Source organism: Benincasa hispida, chromosome 3, assembly GCF_009727055.1.
Source record: "Benincasa hispida cultivar B227 chromosome 3, ASM972705v1, whole genome shotgun sequence".
NCBI classification, from domain to species: Eukaryota; Viridiplantae; Streptophyta; class Magnoliopsida; order Cucurbitales; family Cucurbitaceae; genus Benincasa; species Benincasa hispida.
In genome coordinates, this window is record NC_052351.1 from 53,535,784 (window position 1) to 53,556,319 (window position 20,536).

Sequence of the window (20,536 nt, forward strand, 5' to 3'; positions counted from 1 at the left end):
TTTCATTTATATTTCGTTTTAAGGGAATAAGATAATAATTTTTTTAAAGTTCAAGGACCAAAATGAATTAAAGGTGAAAGAATAAAAACTAAAACGAACATTTTAAAAGTATACAAATCAAAATGAACCAAAATTTAAAATATAAAGATCAAAATGAATATTTTAAAAATACAAAGACGAAAATGAACCAAATTAAAAAATAGAAATATAAAGTAAAATCAGTTTCCACTAAGAGAAGACCAAAACAAACGCCATCTCTAAGCTGAAACACTCTAATCCATATTTTCATAGTTATGGGCCTATTATTTGGGCTAACTCAACCATCTTTTTCATGGACTGGACCGGTTCGGATTCTTAAGATGGGCCTGAACCAGATTTGGGCCGAAAGCGGTTCATTTCAAACCTGTATCCAAACACCCCGAAAAGCGAACCACATCAAACCCTAACTCGCAATAACGCCATTTATAAATTCCTTCTTTAGGGTTTCTTCCTCCTCTTACGCTATCCAACTTCCAATCTCTCTCATTTTCCCCTGCCGTTTCTTCCCTAACCCTAATCATGGCTGAAAGAGGAGGAGACCGCGGCGGCTTCGGCAGAGGCTTCGGTGGTAGAGGCCGTGGTGGCGACCGTGGCCGTGGACGCCGTCGTGCTGGCCGCCGTGACGAAGAGGAGAAGTGGGTTCCAGTCACCAAGCTTGGCCGTCTCGTCAAGGAAGGTAAGATTCAATCACTTGAACAGATTTACCTCCACTCTCTTCCAATCAAGGAGCATCAGATCGTTGATACTCTCGTCGGCCCCAGCCTCAAGGATGAGGTCATGAAGATCATGCCTGTGCAGAAACAGACTCGGGCCGGGCAGAGGACTAGGTTTAAGGCCTTCGTTGTTGTTGGTGACGGCAATGGCCATGTCGGATTGGGAGTTAAGTGCAGCAAAGAGGTGGCTACGGCAATACGTGGTTCGATTATATTGGCTAAGTTGTCGGTGATCCCTGTTAGGAGGGGTTATTGGGGTAACAAGATCGGAAAGCCTCATACTGTTCCTTGCAAGGTCACCGGAAAGTGTGGTTCTGTCACCGTCCGTATGGTCCCTGCTCCTCGTGGTGCTGGTATTGTTGCTGCTAGGGTTCCCAAGAAGGTGCTTCAATTCGCTGGTATTGAGGATGTTTTCACTTCCTCCAGGGGATCCACTAAGACGCTTGGAAACTTTGTGAAGGTATATTGTAGTATGATGAAATATCTATATCATCTGTTCTGTTTTATATATCACTGGAATTTTAGGTGTCTATTATCATTATAATATGTTGTGTTTTGTCATTTGGGGACATTCTGAAATTCGGATTTATACTTGGGCGAACCTTGTGAAATCTTGGATGATTATGGATATATGTTACTGATCTGAGTTGTTCGTTTCTTGGATTTCTCTGATTGTGTGTTGTGTTGTGTGTATTCTTTTGTGGAATTCACTTGTGTTTTGTATTTTTAGCTTGCTACATTATTTTTTCTTGTTGAATGTCGTGGATAGTTTAATCTGGAATAATTATGTCTAAATCAGTGTACTGGGTTGGGTTTTGTAAGATATTCGGTTTGAGTGCAATGTTTAAATACAAAACAGTTTTGGAGTAGTTAAGTTATTGTTTGGAGTACATAAATGAGAGAATTTCAAGTATTTCTTATGATTGATCACATGGAATGAATTGCTAGTGAAATTGTATGCAAATAGTTGGTACATGAACAGCTATTGATACAAGGTTTCTTTTTCGGAAATGAAATTTAGTCAGTTGAACAGATGGTTTGTGTGCATTATATTTCTTAATGTTGAACTTGAACTTGAACTGGAGTGCTCAATTTGTGTCTGTATGTAAGTCAGTCAGATATAATTTTGTCCGTCGTTACTAATGTTTTGATTTTTTGCAGGCCACCTTTGATTGTCTATTGAAAACATATGGTTTCCTGACACCCGAGTTCTGGAGGGAGACCCGCTTCACCAAATCTCCATTCCAAGAGCATACCGATCTGTTGGCTAAACCGACCGTAAAAGCATTGTTGTTGGAGGATCCTGAGAGTGTTAATGTTTAAGCCTGCGTATGGTATGTTTTGAATGGAAAAGAGAAGAATGTTTTTGTTGGGACAACTCTATAGATTATTTATTTTTAAAAAAGATCAAAGTTCGTTTTAGAATTTGTCAAAAAAATTGTTGTAATTGGAAATGTGCACGTAGATAAATTGTCAAAAAAAATCATGAATTCATGTCAAATTTCTTTTGTTGTAGATATGATTTCCGAAAAAGAGATGTTCCACTTATCAACCGAAAACATAAACAAAGTTCGTTTTAGAATTTCTCATTCCGTAGATAAAAATGGACTTTGGAAACAATTTATCTTACTATTGAAAAGGTTAGTAAAAACATTGAAGAAGGTTGACACTAACATCATCTTCATCAGCAAAGGCACCCCAAAAACAAGATCTTAAAAGGCTGGGCCTTTTTCAAAAATGAAAGTTGGAAGGGATCATTTTTATCAATTTTTGAAGGTTTTCGAACAACAGTATTTTCTAATTTGAACCAACGTTTCCATCCAAAACTTATTAGCATATCAAAATGTTTTCGAATGGTTTGGGGTATTTTGTAAATTTTTAAGAGGGTATTTGGGGTAAAGAGACGATTATTATAGTCCCAAGTATACTTGAGTTATCATAGTTGGACTGTAGATTATTTTAGTTTGTTTATAATAATATGTTCTTGAGATGTAAACTATTTTAGTTTGGGAAGGAAATAGTAAACATTGTAGCAAATAATAAAAAATGATAAATGTAAAATACTAAGAATGATAGCAAATAGTAAATATTGTAGAAAATAATGGTTTTGAAATAGTGTTTACAATAACTAATTAGAGGTTTTGAAATTAGCAAGAAATGGTATTATAATCTTAGGAAAGTCTTTGCTTCAAATTTAGACAAAATTTTAACATTTTTCATCCACAATTAATGTAAGAGTACTTTTGAATGTTTTTAAAATATATATTATCGAATATCTTTAAAGTTGTGTATTATGGAAACAAAAACCGATAATAGGAGTAGTTTTTTATAATTTAGACCATAATTGAATAGAAAACTACCTTTTTAATTTTCAAGTTTTGAACAAATAGTTTAAAAGGTATCTAAGTTGTTTTTTTTTCAATTATTTTAAATAGTTATACAACATTTTGGATTAGAAAAATTAAATTTAAAAATAATTTTAGAAAGAAGAAATAACTTTTCAAAATCATTTTTCTAATTTTAAAAATAATAAAAAATAAAATGACATTTTAAACCTATTTTGAAAATTTTAATGACTAAAAAGTTATATTTTTAAAACTTAAGGACTAAATGCACATATTTCTAAAAATTTGAGGACTAAAAAGATACATTTTGAAAATTGAAGAACCAAATGTACATATCCTTTGAATTTGGGGATAAAAAGATAATTTTCTCAAACAAGTTCACCCTTAAAAAAATGGATAGATTATAAAAATGCTATTGAACTTTGTACTTTGTGTAAAAAATATCCATAAATTTTCAAAAGTTTAAAAAATACCCAAAAACTTCTAAGTGTAAGGGCTATGCGTTGAGCTTCGGAAAATTGGTTAAGTGTTGGAAATAGGTGGGTTGGATGCATGATGTAGTGAGAAGTTAGAATTTTGACTAAGTGTTAGTAGGAGAAGAGTATGACTTAATCTTTATTGGAAGCATGTTCAAGTTCAATTCATCATCTTAATATTGGAAGCGCGGTTGGATGTATACTTAGGCCAAGGAAGGACACATTGGACGCATACTTGGACAGAAAAAGACCCCTTGGACGCATCCAGTGGTAAGAAAACTTGGTTGGACATAGGAAATTTGACCAATATGTGTCCAACTGGTGGAGGATGCATCCAACCTAGTCAAGGGAAGGCTGGATATGGGTCCAACTTGTCCACAGGAGTCTGTCTCTTCATCGACTATTACTGTTGGTTACCATAAGCCTTTTTTTTACACCCATTTGATTTGGTAAGCTAAATTTAGGGCCAAGTAGGTATTCTAAGGTTATTTTTAGCCATAATTTTTTATTCTAAACGAAAATTGGATAAATCCAAGGTGAGTTGAAGTTTAGAGGAAACCAGGGATCCAAGAAGAAACTAGGAGGAAGACTTGGAGAAATAGGAATCCCTCCCGGTGACTATGAGCAACCTTTTCTAAAAGAAAAACCCCATTTTAACTATGTTATAAGTGTTTGATGAAATAAATTATGTTTATGAGTTATTTCAAGATTTATATTGATAAATATGATTTTATCAACATGCGTTGAGTTATGAATTTAAATATAAATGCTTGTTTTGATTGTTCAAGCATTATTATGAAAAATGATGGTATGAGAAAGAGGTTTTCAAACCATTGGATCTAGTACCTGGGACGAGTTGCTTGAACTCTGCGTGCACGTATGAAAATTGCTATGTGTTGAGTTTGTTTTGCAATAGCAAAAACTGAGTGTGTTGAGTTGGTTCCACCTCATTGACTGAGTGTGTTGAGTTGATTCCACCTCAGTGCCTAAATGTGTTGAGTTGGTCCACCACAGGGATGTTCAGATACATGTTTGATGATGGATTTATCATGCATTATCATGCCTTTGATTAGTTTCATGCGATTCTTTGTTCTAAAAAGTTTATCATGTGTTTGGATAAGTTTCTATTAAAATTGTTGGAGATGACGCCCCTAAATCTCGTGGTCTTGTTTATAAATCATATTTGTACAAATATATTATTTATTTAATAAAATATATTAACCCAAAACCAATAAACTAAGATCCAAAATTATCCGATGTAACTTAAACATGTATATGAAGACATATAGGTGGATCATGTTTAAGTGATAACTTGAACGATCTATAGTAGATGGATAAGGCTAGGTACCTTATCCTAGTGCACTACGGATATGACCCGTTTTTTAGTTGTTACAATTATTGTAAAGTGCAAATGGTAAAATCCTGATCATTCATGTGGAGATATGTGAGTGAGAATATCCTATACAAAGAGTTTGTATAAGACCGAACCACGAAATAAATAGTCTCTCTTTATAAAACCATTGCTAGAAGAGACTTACATTTTATCAGAATGACCACAGGTGACTTGACCTGAATTCTGAGTGAGTTGTGAACTCCTACCTATGAAGGGCTGTCCTTTGATTTGTATGAGTGAGAGTGGTCAGATTCGCCGACTCAATAAGCCTACCATTTCGGGGATTCGTCTGATTGAGAAGTGGGGAACATAACTACACAAGAATGAATTTACTTCTTCCCTATTGTTAGGATAAATAGATAAATTGCTCCCTTAAGGGTTGATTCCGGAGCTTAAACAATGTGGCGCCACACTCTCTCCTGGCCCAAGAGGAATTCGGTTATAGTTGGACTATAACTAATTGTTCATTAGAGGAACCAGTGGTGTTTAAGGAGTTAAATATAACTATTGGGGTAAAACGATAACTTTGACCCAACTGTACTTACGAGCAATTTGTGAATGGTCATTGTGATTGGTTATATCCATTGGACCCAAAAATATATATAGTGCGAAGAGTGAAACTGTCGGTCTTTAGTGGAGTGATCCACAGTTAATAAAGAATGATTAATTTAATTAAAGAGTTTAATTAATTAATCAAATATCATTAGAGCTTCAATCTATAGGCCTATAAGGATTCCTGGTTAGCTCAATAAGGATTTAATTAAATTAATTTTGGATTAATTTGAATTGTTCAAATTAATTATATAAGATATAATTAATACAATGTGTATGATACATTATAATATAAAGTTTTTATGAGAGAAATAAATATTTGAATTTGATTCAAATATTAATTATATGATTGTAATTCATATAAAAACTATAGGTTAAATTTAATATGAATATAATTTATATTAATATTATAGTTTATACAAGAGATTAATAAACTATAGGTTATATTATATGTGACATAACATATAGTTGAATATGTTATATCACTCACATATAGTATCACATACACACACACACATATATAAATTAGTTACTATATATATATTATTAAAATTTCAAAATTTTGAATTTTTAGTTCATTTTAAATTGAAAAAAGGGGAGGGAGTTATTTTTTGGGAAAATTAAAAGGATATTGTCTTTTTAGAAACTATTTAGGAAAATATTGTTGTTTTCAAACTATTTTTAAAAATATTGTTTTTGTTTTTGTTTTTTTAATAACTCGAGGGTTCAAAATTCGAATTTTGAACCCTCGACCTTGCCCTTTCGCTTTTTGAAACATTATTATTTTGAGTCTGTTTAATTATTATTCCGAAAACCTTCCTCGATCAAAAGATTGTATTTCTAAATTTTCATAAGGTCCCCCTAGAATTCATTCCAAAGCTTGTTGAATAATTTTTACGGATTCTGTCATCAATGAATCTCCTTCTTTTTGCCATTGAACTTCCCAATCAAATTCGTCATAACACTCATAATTATTTGATGTGTTAAAAATAATTTTGTATTGGGAGAGAGTAAGAAGGAGGAAGAGTAAGAGAGAGAGCTAGATTATGAGAGAGCGAGAGCGAAATTTTGAGTGAGAGTGAAAGCGAGATAGCGAGATTTTGATAGAGAGCGAGAGTACACTTCAATTTTTGGGTTATCCGTACAAATTTTCTTTTCTTTTTTAATTATTACACATTCTACCTTCTTCTTTCTTTCTTTTTTTTTTCTTTTTTTTTTTAATTTTCCATTTTATAAAAACAATTTCTAAAAATATTTTATTATTTTATTTAAACTCTAAAAAGAATAAATTAAAAAAAAAATAGTATCTCATAAAAATAAAAAAATATAAATTAAATATCTTATTTATATAAAAATAATTACAAAAATCAATGTGTCTCACAAGGTGGACGTCGTCGATTTCGAGCGGGTTGTCGTCGTCAACTTCAAACTTGAGGTTGTTCGGGTTCTTCTTGATGTTGCTTTGGTACCTCTACAGGCGCTTCATAATATAAATATTCATTATACTCTCCACGACCCCAACCATGTCCTTGCACGTATGAAGACGAAAGACCAGACTCTGAGTCATAATGTCCTGAACCAAATGCTGACATCATCATCATTGGACTAACATAATCAGTTTGACTCTACGTCTGCATCATAGGGGGCGACTCTTCCACATAATGTGCAACTTCATCAAACTCATCATCTTCCTGAAAAGGTCCTCTACATCTAGAAGCTGGTGGAGGAACAATAGGTATATCGTACATATAATGAACTTCCTCCATATAGGTTTGGTTGTCACTACATATAGCAAGAATCTGGTTCGGATCATTCGCAACCTCATGGAGTCTACTGTTGTTCGATCTCTGTGAATTATAAAATAATTAGACAATATTTAAAATAAATTTAAATTAAAAATAATTAGATAACATTCATTCATTTACCAGATGACCCACAGCTACTCCCGGACGAGTGATGTAGTGCCTTGTGATATTAGTTTACCAATGAATATATTCTGGAGTGACATCTGTGTCAAACTGTTCAAGAGAAACCCCTATTGCAATAAACCTTGCACGATAGTGCCATCTCACTACCAAATGTGCAACTTTTTCGGACCAATCTCCAATCCTTAGGCCAATATCATGCAGTACGGGTTCAGTATTACAAGGCGATAGGACATCCTGCTGAAAATCGAATTGTCTCATCACCTTGTTAGGAAGGTGCCACTCACCAATGTGAAAACATATGAGAGGACTCATCGTCCGCCATATGTTTTGACCATTCGTACAAAAATTAGACAAAGTATGCATAATAATTTTGTACAACCCCCAAATAACCTGAAACAGAAAATATTATATTAGAGAATATTTAAGACAATACAATAAAAATTTGTGTATAAAATAATCAATAGGTTCAGTGTAATGTACCTGTCAGGTTTGAAGCAGAATCAAACATGGTATCTATATTGGTTGAACTAGCATGTGTATGCTTGTCCCTAGTTCACAACAAATTTGATCTCTCACCTAAATTTAATTGATAATTTTAGAATTTAATAATTAAACTAGCTCAGTGATATAAGACAATTAAATTGAATTAAAACACATACCGAGGAACCGTAGACTCGTCAACTAATTAAAGCGGTCTATTAACATGTGTGTTACTGTGGAGCCATTGTTGAAATCGCTCTTAAGCCATAGTTGCAAAAGTATGAGAGGTTCAGTTATCTCTCGAATCTCAGGTCTTGTTACTTTGCATAGTTGTCTATACAACCATGCCAAGCATGCTCCACCCCACGAATACCACCCCACGAATACCGCCCCACAGTGGCAGGAACATCAAGTGAACAAAATGACTTGATTTATCTGAAACAGACTTCCACCCATCATTTGTAGTATATATGCTCGCGCATATCTTATGATAATTTCCTCGTCTGCATCATCTGTGAGCTCACGAAATTGTGTTCCTAACCATATTAAACTTAACCTTGATCCTTTAATCTTGTCGGCAGGTGGGGTCGCACTGAGGTACAATTGATAAACTTCTGACCAGTCATCGTACATCACTCCATTGACCGGCTCATCGTCAACAGGTAACCCAACAACACTTCTATGTCTTGTAGAGTGATAGTGCATTCCCCAACAGACATATGAAATGTATGCGTCTCGGGCCTCCATCTCTCGATCAAGGTTGTGATCAGATGCCAGTCCAACTGAATAAATCCTAAACTGGCAACCGCATAGAATCCAGATGTGCGCAGTAGCGATAGTATTCGAGGGTGGAGCGGGATAGTGAGCTGGAGAACTGCCTCTCGATGCTTGCAAGATATTTCTCCAGTAGTATGATCTCGCTATAAAACAGATGATCGATGAATGGACTGGTCATTTAAAACATCGGGATCAACAGGTCCTGGGTTTAAAGCCATGATCTGAAAAGAAAAAAAAAATATTTCTCAATTAATATTTGTTTCTCAATTAGAAGAATAATGTACAACTCAATTAAAAGAATAATGTACAACTTAATTAGAAGAATAATGTATAACTTAACTAAAAGAATAATATACAACTTAATTAAAAGAATAATGTATAACTTAATTAAAAGAATATTTTAATAATGTTTTTTTAGGCTAGTAAATTCCACAAATTTTTTTGAGGCTAGTAAATTCCACAACTTAATTAAAAGAATATCTTAATAAAGGAAATTGAATATACAATAAAAAAAATGAGGATCTCGCTCATGAGCAGGATCTCACTCATGAGCGAGATTTCCTTCACCCACTTATCTTTTATTGTATATTCAATTTTTTTTATTATCAAGTTGTACACTATTCTTTTAATTAACTTGTACATTATTCTTTTAATTAATATATATATATATGACCAATGAGAGAAAAAGGTAATAATCATTAATGAAAAAATAACAGCAATAACAGAATTTTGTTACAATTAATAACTATAATTGAGTAAGTTTAATGAAACTGCATATATTAAAATTGAAAGGTGAAATAAGTAAATAGAATAGTAGAGAAAAGTGAGGGTAAATTTAGTTGATATGTAGTGTAAGGGTAAAGAATAATGTAAAACTTTATTGATTACAATAAAAAAATTGAATATACAATAAATTATTATAAAATAATTGAATATACAATAAATTATAATAAAAAAATTTGAATATACAATAAATTATAACAAAAAAATTGAATATACAATAAAATGAATATATAATAAAAAAAATTATTTATTTTTCAATCCCTAACTATCTGGAGCCTGTAAGGATACTTCCTTCGATTATGTCCTAACTGATTACAAAATCCACATCGTTGTCGAGTGGCTGGTTCTGTCCAATCCATCTCGTTGTGATAACGTGAACTTTTCGATCTACCAAGTTTTCTTAACAACGATGGATCAGGATATAAGACAAGTATATTAGGATGCATGATCCAATAATTTTCATGCGGTACAGGTTGAAATTGAGGAGAGTAACATTCAGCATACGTTGACAATTTGTAGTAGTCCTGTGAGCAAATGGTCATAAAATGCGAGCATGGAATGTCGAATGCTTGCCACTTGTTAGTTGAACAGTACCGCTCGAACCTATTCCTCCTTTGGCATTGAGACTATGGCGTCCGGTCTTCACATGAAACACATCTTCATACCAATCGTATGATTGTACTTCATGTTTACTAGATCGTGCAACCCATTTATTTATTTTCTCATGTGCGTACCTAAATTTTTACTCCACTTAGTATTATAAAATATGTTTGAATAAATTATTAATAAAATATATATATAAAAAATAATATTACCGGGTGTATTTATCTTGACCCTCCAATACATCCCTTATTTCTTCTTCTCTTCTTTTCTCGAAATAGTTCACGCATTTGAAGAATGTTATTTGAGCAATAACATTTATAGGCGATATTCGAGCTCCTTTGAGGACACCATTTATGCACTCTGATAGATTTGTCGACATCCACCCATATCTGAATCCTTCATCATGTGCTTGAGTCCATTGCTCTAAACTAATGTTGTAAAAAATACTCAGACAACTCCAATTTATTCCTTTGATATCTTCAATTGCTTTGTTGAACTTTCGAATTTGAAACTGACACCCAGCACGATAAACATAATTTTTCAATGAATTAAATTTATACTTTTTATTGAAGTTGCTGACCATATAATGTAAGCAGAAACGATGGTGACATTTCGGTCCCATCCAACAATTTTCTAGGTTGTTCACTGTTGCGATTATACCAGCATATCGATCTGAAATTAAACACACCCCTTCGTGTGTTACAATTTCTCTCAGATGTTTCAGGAACCATCCCCATGAGTCTACGAACTCTTCATCTGCAACGGCAAACGCAAATGGAAGAAGATGGCCGTTCGAGTCAACTGATGTAGCAATCAACAGTTTTCCTCTACATTTGCCATACAAGTGTGTACCATCTATCTGAATTATCGGCCTACATTTATTAAAAGCTTCTATATAAGGACCAAATGGCCAAAATACAGAAGTTAGGATAACATGACCTTCAATAAGCATTTTTTAACTCTCCACTCTACACGTGTTCTAAGATTGGTCTGCTTAACCATATATAACCACCTGGGCAACAATTTGTAAGACTCATCCAATCACCGAACACTTTAGCCAAAAATTTTCTTTTTCCCTCCCATACCCTATGGTAAGGAACATGATATCCAAACTTTGATTTGATGTCGGACTGCAGTTGTACCTGATAGATGGTTTTCCTCTTACGGCGTCATAGAACTCCAGTGCAATCATTGATGAATCTAATTGCACGTGACTTTGACTTAGTTCTGAATAAAAACATGTATGCTGCTCATCATACTTAGTGATCTCGAACAAACCATGTGATTTTTTCTTTATTGCACGAAAGTCTCCTCTTACAACCTTCCTCCCACTTCTTACACCAAATTGTCCAAATCATCGGTGTAGATTCAACAACCTCATATAGTGCGTGACACTTTATTGCAAAACATTTGACCGTGTGTTACAACATTTCCTTGTCTTGACAAATCATCCCTTTATATAATTGAGTATTGTCAACATCCACAGGAGCTACAATTGGGTCATGTTCCCAATTGCTATCCGGTACATTCATATCCAAATCATTGAATGTATCTGAAAGCATCTCATGTTCACGCCCATCGAAATCCAACTCTTCAAATTCGTCATCCGTTTCTGTTCTAAAGTCTCTAAACAGGTTGTTACCCGCCATATCTTCATTATCACATAGCGATGCAACTGACTCTGAATCAGGATCGATACATTGAGTTGGATCTTCAAACTGGTTAAATGATGTATCAGGATCCACCCCTATTCTATTTACATTTACATACAAATGCACTAGATTTGGCACTGGCATTGCCATTGAGAACATCGAGTTCATAGGTTGTGCATTCGAAATAGAGAATGACATAAACCTTATGGTTCTAGATTAGGATGTCTATATATTATTTCGATCTGATTTGCTCCCATATCTACACCAAGTAACATCCGAACCATTTCAATGAATTGTTCAAATACAATTCTACTGTTCACATTTATGGTAAAACTCCCACTTGGTGGTTGGTCATACCCAACTCCATCAATACCATCAATCATATTACCATTTGTAAACAACAAAAATCCTAAGCATCTGCCTGTCATTTTCTATTAAAAAAAAGAAGACAAACATCAATTTTTTATATTATACTTTTTATAAGAAATATATTAAAAATATTAAATTTTTTAGTTTATAAACATAAACTTTTTAAGTTTCATGAACATCAACTTTTTAAACATAACAATAAATTAAACTTTTTATAACTATTTTTAAACATAATAATAAATTAAACTTTTTATAACTATTTTTAAAATTAACAACAAATTAAACTTTTCAAATTAAAATGAGGTAAGCTTTTTAAAACTATTTTTTCAAATTTATAGAAAATAAAAATTAAATTAAATTAAACTTTTCAACTATTTGTAAACTATATTTTCAAAGTTAATACTAGAAAATATCAACTTATCACAATAAACATAACAACAATAATTTTCATATGAATAAACTAAAATTTTCAAACTATATTACATATTAAACTTTTGAAACTATACTAAACTTGTTAACTAACACAATCATTTTGTATTAAACTATAAATATCAACTTCTTAAACATAACAATAAAGTAAACATTTGAACACTATAAACATCAAAGTTAATACTAAATAAATCAAATATCATAAGAATAAACTAAACTTTTCAAATATCATAAGTTCAACTCATAGATTCGACGGTAGTTCTCTTTTTTCCTTCAAAGTGACAACGCACTATTTTTTCCTGTTATTTGTTATCTGACAACAACTATAAAAAATTAAAAAAAATAGAATCTATAAAAAAATAATTATATAAGAACAAAAATAAAATTTATAATTATTCTTAAAAAATAAAAATTTAGTAGAGTAACGAACCTGTATAGTTGTGTGAGAATAATTTGTATTAAATGAACTATAAGAAGAGAAATGGAAATAGAAATGGGAGGAGAGGAAGATGATTTCGAAGGCTTATTTTCGAAAGCAGTGAGGGGGCAGTGAGCTATGAAGGGGCAGTGAGCAAATCAAGGGGAGAGGAGTGAGCAAAATCAAGGGCAGTGAGCTATCGAGGGAGTGAGTGAGCAAAAATGAAGAGGATGGTGGTTTAAAAGAATGTAGGTCGAGTGTTGAACACTCGACCCACGGGTTTGGATGGTTGAAGAGGCATTAAGGCTATGGCGGAGGGGCATGAATGCGTCAATGAATGTAGGGAATCGGAGCAGGGGAATCGAATCAGTCGGTCAATGCATGCAGGGAATCGCGCAGGGGAATCGGAGCAAGGGCAGCATGGTGATAGGACCTATACCTATTCTTAATTTACTTGATAATAAAATCAAGATTGACCATATTTTTTTTAAGACTTATTCAATTATAGTCAATTTTAATATATGCACTTTCATTAAACTTACTTAATTATAGTTATTAGTTGTAACAAAATTCTGTTATTGTTGTTATTTTTTCATTAATGATTATTAGCTTTTTTCTCGTTGGTCATGTATATAATATATATATATATGGGAAGTAAAGAAAGTGAAGACAATTATGAGCGAGATCCTCAAGCATTTTTTTAAAATCTGCCTTCCTAGCGATGCGACATTTCTAGCGAGATTCCCTTCTAGAGCGAGATCCCCATCACAGAGATTTCCTTCAGCGAGATCCTCATCACAAAATTAGCTTCACCCACTTATCTTCCTTGTCGAGGGAACCTAATATACAAAGTTAGCGAGATTCCCTTCTAGAGTGAGATCCTCATCATCATAAGTCGAAACTTCAACCCTCGACAACCCTAATATACATATTGTTTCAAGTTTTTCTTTGTTTGTCGAGTTCTCAACGTTTGACCTCTACATTAATCGGATCCTCAACCCTCGACTTCTAGCCTCGAACTCCCAAAACAACAATATTTCTCTAATAAGTTTTGAAAACAACAATATTAATATTAAAGGTCCGTTATTTTTTACCAACTCCTTCAACTCCTCTTTAATCTCTTAGATGTGAGAACACATATAAGTAAACAGTGATGTCGACATCTTGGGGAACCAACCATAGGTAAATTTGAAATATGGGAAAGAAAGTCCGCCTACAGGACAACATATTTGCTAAATATTTGAAGAAGTTTCATTTTTATTATTTTACCGAATACAAATTTAAAAGTTGCTATATACTCCAATTTTTCAAAAAGTAAAGTTTGATTTTGGATAACTGTCATCTCAAAAAAAAAAAAAAAAAAAAAAAATAAAGAAAAGAAAAGAAAAAAAAAAACCTTGGATAAAGATTGCAACATGAATTCATACCTAAGTCCTGACTGAAAGAGAAATTTTTGGATAAAAACGAACTTTTTAAATAAATAAGATTCTCTCTCAGTTGAATATGCTTATCTTTGTGTCTTCAAAAAGATCTTCAACTGCTAGTTGATTAATCCTCTCTAGACTCTTTGAATATGGAATTGAAATGAGAAGAAGTATTCCCATTTATAGGGCTCTCTGATGAGCTTGGACCCAGTTGGCCCATGGATCTGAATTTGGCTGACCCATGGGTAATCTTTAGGTCTAATTAATTGGACTTGACCGGGTCTTTGGGTCCTATTAATTGGATTTAAGGTTTTTTTTTTTGGCATTTTAGGTTCAAATTAAGCCATATTTGGGCATAATTGGACAAACGCTCAAATTATTGGGCATTTAGTAAATGACTAGGGTATCTATGGTTGGTCTGAAATTTCTCCTCTAACAATATGTTACACAATTCTCTTCTAATTTCCTCAATTAGATAATAATAATGCATTCTTTTACCTATTCGTATGTGTATAATTTCATATAAAAAAATTCTATTAACTAAGAAAACTCGTATACAATACACGATTTAGGAATACACGCTTTTCCACGTAGATGCTAATTTGAGTTTCAACTATCTTATTTTTATCAATAATTTGTATTTCTATCTTATATTCACGTGATTTTTAAAATAATTTTTAAACAATCCTAAATATGTCACTTTTTTTCAAAAACTTTATTATTTAACAACCTAACCCTTTTTTCCCTTAAACTAAAAGAAAAAAAAAGAAAAATCTAGGGGAATTTGTTAAACTCAAATTTGTATAATCGAAGGAGAAATTGGGGAAAGGGTCAAAATCAATTCAGAAGTAGACTTTTGGAAGACTCTTCTTCCTCTGAAGCTTTTGGTTTTCGCGTTCTTCTGAATACGCGGAAACTTAAAGCTTCAGAGTCCATTTCAATTTCAATTCCCATTCCCTGTTTCACCCAATTAATCTTCCAATCTCTTTGCAATTTCACAATCTTCAGCCTCCTCTTTTGTTCTTTTCGGTTTCGATTTGGTTATGGGAACCCCGGAATTCCCTAATCTCGGGAAGCATTGCAACTTTGCAGATTGTAAGCAGATCGATTTCTTGCCCTTTGCTTGCGATTGCTGTCACCAGGTTTCTGATTTCTCTCTTTTCATTTTCATATTTTGATCATGAATCTATCTGGTGATTGATTTTATTTGTTTCATCAGTTGGTTCTTTGGATTATTTCTTGTTGTTAATTGTGTTATTGGGGAATTTATGTTTGTTTTGACTTGGTTGATGATCCAATGGTTTGCTCTATTTAGGTTGCTCTGATGTAGAAAATTTTAGTTGCGAGGATTTTTGGAGTTAATTGTTCCAAGTATTGGATGATGATTTTACTTGAAGAATAAAGCATTGTGTTTTTTTCTGGTTCTACCATTAGTACACAAAGGAACCTGTAAATGAAATTGATGGAGAAATAGAATGGAGAATCGTTAACTATCGTGAGTTGAGGTTCTAATTGGATCCTAGGAGCTTTTCTAATGTAATTACTCTTCAAATATTTGGCTACATTTGATAAACAGTGGGTTTTTGGTTTTTTGTTTTTAAGAAAATTTGCTTATAAACCCTACTTTTACCTCTAAATTTATGTGTTATGTTGTCCAATTTCTACCGATATTTTTAAAAACCAAGTCAAGTCTTGGGAACTAAAAAAACAGTTTTTATTTTTGGATTTCAACTAAGAATTCAAACTTTTCTTTAAGAAAAGTGAAAAGCATGCTAAGAAAATGGGGAAAAAACAAACAAATTTCAAAAATACAAAACTAAAAACGAAATTTTATTAAAAGGGCCTTGAATTTTGATTCAGTTTTTGTGTTTTGGTCTCTTCTAAAGCATTTGGATGCTGGGGATGCTAGGTGGGGTTTTCTGAGTATCATTGATTGATATGTTTTTTTTTTCTTTCGATATCCATGGAGACGGCTCTGATTATGATTTGACAGCAATAGTTATCAATCTATCAACTTATGTCAGGATTTCATAGAGTCAGGAATATATTACTTCATTGTTTTATCCATTTTACCTGTAGAAGTTCATCAATACTAACTGTAAGAATCTAGTTTTTCAGGGATTTCAATTTCATTTCAGGCTTATTTAGGTTTCTAAGTTCTGTTTGACTGTTTAAACCTTCAAATGAAATGATTTTACTGTTGCAAATGAACCCTGAATACCTTGTGTCAAAATAGTTCTTGATAAAAGAAATTATTCTGTCATTTCATTTGAATTGTAAAAATAACCAACGTTTGGTACCTAATGCTCAAATATCTGGTTTGATTTAGTTTATTAATTAAAAAAATTCACAGGTCTTCTGTTTGGAGCATCGTAGCTACACTACGCATAGTTGTCCAAAAGCAGATAGATGGGATGTCACCGTTGTCATTTGTCCGCTGTGTGCCAAAGGTGTTCGTCTCATTCCAGATCAAGATCCAAACATTACTTGGGAGATGCATGTAAACACTGAATGTGACCCATCAAATTATAGTAAAGTCACAAAGAAGAAAAAATGCCCTGTACCTGGCTGCAGGGAATTGTTAACATTTTCAAACACGATCAAGTGTCGGGACTGCTCGGTAGACCACTGTTTAAAGCATCGGTTTGGACCTGACCATAAATGTCCTGGACCGAAAAAACCGGAACCAGCAGGTTTTCCATTTGTTGGTCTATTAAGTAGAAGTAGAAAAGAAGAGAAAGGGCCTAAGAAAGCATTGCCCGCCACATCTTCCTCTAAGTGGACTACAGCCTTCCTTAATGCAGCCTCATCTGTTAAAGCCTCAGCTGAGGCAAGCATGACGAAGTTATCAAATGAATTCAGTCAAACTTGGTTAACATCGGGTAGCAGCAGCAACGGTGGAGGGGGAAATGGACAAGTTGAGCAATGTCCACAATGTAGCGCAAAGTTTTCTTCGGTTTCATCGTTAATAGACCATGTCGAAAAAGTTCATGAAAGGGGTGGAAATCGACTTGGGGTGCAGAAGGTTGTGATCGATGCTTGTCCAAAGTGTAGTAGAGGCTTTGTCGATCCCGTTGCCCTTGTGGAGCATATTGAGAGGGATCATGGTGGCACTTCAAGAGCTTGAGCATACAGGTCTCAATTTATACATCACGAGGTATGAGCAGTGAACACCGACTTGATCACAAGTTCGATTGTTTCATCAAACTGTCCCCTCTGATAGAATAGATCATTGTGATGTGCCCTATGTGAACTTTCATCTTATATATATATATAGTAAAAAAGCTTGTCAATCTTGATTAATTTTGGGATGAATAGAGGTGAGGAGTTCTTTGTAGAATATTTGAAGAATTGAATTCATTACCATTTTTCTGAAGGAAGGCTTAAATTTTTCCCTTCTTTGTCATTATTGGCTTTGTTCATACATTAGTTTTGCAAGTGTTTTGGAGGAGTCATCTGTGTAATCTTTTGGATAATTTGTATAAACCATATTTTATTTTCCTGCAGAATCAATGGAGAGTTCTGACTGAGTTTCTCTGAACTTTTGAGTTCCAATTCCTCACTTCTTCTTCCACGTTTTTCTGGGTCTATGGCAAGTTCATAGTACGGTTCATACCAATGAATGCTCGAAATTTATCGACGTCATTTTTATCAGTTAACCAAAATTAGATATAACTTGTGCCTAAGAGTGGCTAAAGTTGAGATTTGTGCTTGTGACAGAAAACACGTAACGTGGTCAATTGGTCCCAAATTTGATTTTGTAATTTCGTCATTAATTTAGTAAATGACGATTTGTGATTGACCTGAAATTTCTCTTGGAGTTCATATATCTATGGAATTCATATATCTATTTTTAGGTGTAGAGTTCATATATCGATGCAGTTTTTTTGAAATTTTTTTATTCAATAATATACTTTTATGATTATTATTTTTATTTTGAAACTTTTTTATTCAATAATTCTACTCATATTTGTTTGAATAAAATATAGATTACATTTTTTTTTAATTTTTTAATTTTTTCTTTTTTGGACAATGAACAATAATTAACCCAAATATGTTTAAATAAAATGAGAAACCAATAGCTTCAGTTTTTTTTTCTCATGTATTTATTTTATTTTAATTTAACATAATTTCTTTTTAATTTTAATATTAAGCCTTTATTTGTTAGTTGATTGTTTATTTTCATTTTCATTTTTCTTATTATTTAATGTTATTTCATTTTATTAATTTAATTTTTTTTCCTCTTCTCCTCAGGCCTCTAAGGGGCTGTTTGGGTATAGAGTTGAGATAGTATTGTCCGCACGAGATTTTTGGATAAATATAATTCTTGGATTTGAACTTGAGTTGGTATTGATGTTGACAATGATTTGATGCGATGTGGTTTGATCTCTAACACTTGATCATCTGATTATCTCTTGGTTAAATGAATATGTTTGACTTAAAGGAAGAAAAACACGGAACGTTCTTGAAGTAGAAGTCTTGGAAGAGTGTCTTCAAAAAGCTTCAGGAGTCTAATGAGAAGAGTTCCAGTTTCAAACTATAATGCAAAATTGGGCGAAATTAATTTTATTAGATGCAACACTTGTGACGAAAACATGTAACGTCGTTAGAATTGCCCCAAATTTGATGATTTTGAAATTTCGTCATTAATTTAGTAAATGATATGGTGATTCGTGATTGACTCAAAATTTCTCCTAGAGTTCTTATGTTTGTGGAATTCATATGAAAGTTTTTTTGAAATTTTTTTATTTAACAATATGCTTTTATGATTACTATTTTTGTTTTAAAACTTTTTTATTTAATAATTCTACCCATATTTGTTTGAATAAAATATAGATTGCACTTTTTTTTAAAATTTAAAATTTTCCTTTTTTCTTTCCCTCTTTTTGGGGCAATGAACAATAATTAACCCATTATATTTATGGTAGAAATATGTTTAAATAAAATGAGAAACCAAAGCGAAATGAAATTTTTTGACTCTAGCTAATTTTTTCATTGAATTTCATTATCATCTTCTTCTTTTTTCTTCTTATTGTTACTTTATATTTTTACTATGCCATGATTTTTTTTAATTAAATCTCTCTCATCATCATAACAACCAATAGAATGTCACCACATTTCTTCAAACAATTTCACTTTTATTTCCTCTAAATTTAGAGGATCATCACAAAACAAATCTCTATTTTCCACTAATTTTGCTGGAAAATATTTTAGGAATTTTTTTTTCATTTTATGTTTTTTTGTTATATGTTACATACTTTTCAACTACATACATACTTTCCATCTAAATATTCTTAACACTCATTTGATATGTTCAATTAAATAAAAATATTTTTTTACAAATTTTTACGTATAAATATCACACTTAATATAGACAAAATAATATTTTTTATATAATCAACAATCCTATAATATACTTTAACCGTCATCGGTCTTATAGTAGTCGGAAGTGGTTGTCGAAGTTGATTATTGAAGATGATTTTTGTTGGAGTTCGTAGTTGGAGGTAGTTTTTGGAGTCTGAAGTTGGTTGCATGTACGTGTATTGGATTTAGTTGTCGAAGTTTGTCATTAGAGGTGATTTTCGAATCCCAGAGTTGGTCGGGCGACAGTGGTCGTCAAAGTTAATCATCGAAGATGATTTTCATTGGAGATTGTAGTTGGAGGTGATTGTTGGAGTCCGAAGTTAGTTGCATGAAGGTGGTATTAGAGTTGGTTGTTGGAGTTTGTCGTTGAAGGTGATTGTCAAAGCCCCCAGTTGGTCGTTGGAGTTTCTCGCTCAAAGGTGATTTTCATCGGAGTTGGTTATTGGAGTTTGTTGTCAGAGCCAATTGATCGTCGAAGTTGGGTCACTGAAGGTGGTTGTCGGAGGCCAGAATTGGTTGTCGGAGTTACAGAGTTGGTCGTCGGAGCTATCATCGGAGGTGGTTATCGGAGTCCGAATTTCGTCACCGTAATTGTCATCGAAGATGGTTGTCGGAGCTCGAAGTTAGTTTTCGGAGTGTGACAGTGAGCCGATAGTAGAATCATTGAAAACATGGGAAGAAGGGAGAGTTGTGTTGAATTGGGGTGAATCAGTAAAATATACCAACTCAACTCCATCAATATTTAAAGTTGGTGGGCGAGTTGAAAAATCCTCCAACGTTCCTCCAACGTT

At 33.0% G+C, this 20,536-nt stretch overlaps 2 protein-coding genes across 3 annotated transcripts; both read left to right on the forward strand.

The window, feature by feature from the left end:
* The first annotated feature begins 480 nt into the window (after positions 1-480).
* On the forward strand, positions 481-2,246 carry LOC120074205 (40S ribosomal protein S2-4). The gene is made up of 2 exons (XM_039027256.1): positions 481-1,212; positions 1,914-2,246. The coding sequence occupies exons 1-2, from the start codon at positions 559-561 to the stop codon at positions 2,073-2,075; spliced, it is 816 nt and encodes a 271-aa protein (XP_038883184.1). The 5' UTR covers positions 481-558; the 3' UTR covers positions 2,076-2,246.
* Positions 2,247-15,173: 12,927 nt separating this feature from the next.
* LOC120074460 (zinc finger AN1 and C2H2 domain-containing stress-associated protein 11-like) lies at positions 15,174-18,160 on the forward strand. Of its 2 annotated transcripts, XM_039027591.1 has the most exons (3): positions 15,174-15,523; positions 16,735-17,538; positions 17,889-18,160. In XM_039027591.1, exons 1-2 carry the CDS (start codon positions 15,425-15,427, stop codon positions 17,506-17,508), a joined length of 873 nt encoding a protein of 290 aa, XP_038883519.1. In that variant the 5' UTR covers positions 15,174-15,424; the 3' UTR covers positions 17,509-17,538; positions 17,889-18,160. The 2 variants fall into 2 exon arrangements, with proteins under 2 accessions (XP_038883519.1, XP_038883518.1); XM_039027590.1 differs by lacking the exon at positions 17,889-18,160 and having other exon boundaries at positions 15,176-15,523; positions 16,735-17,887.
* Positions 18,161-20,536: the final 2,376 nt, after the last annotated feature.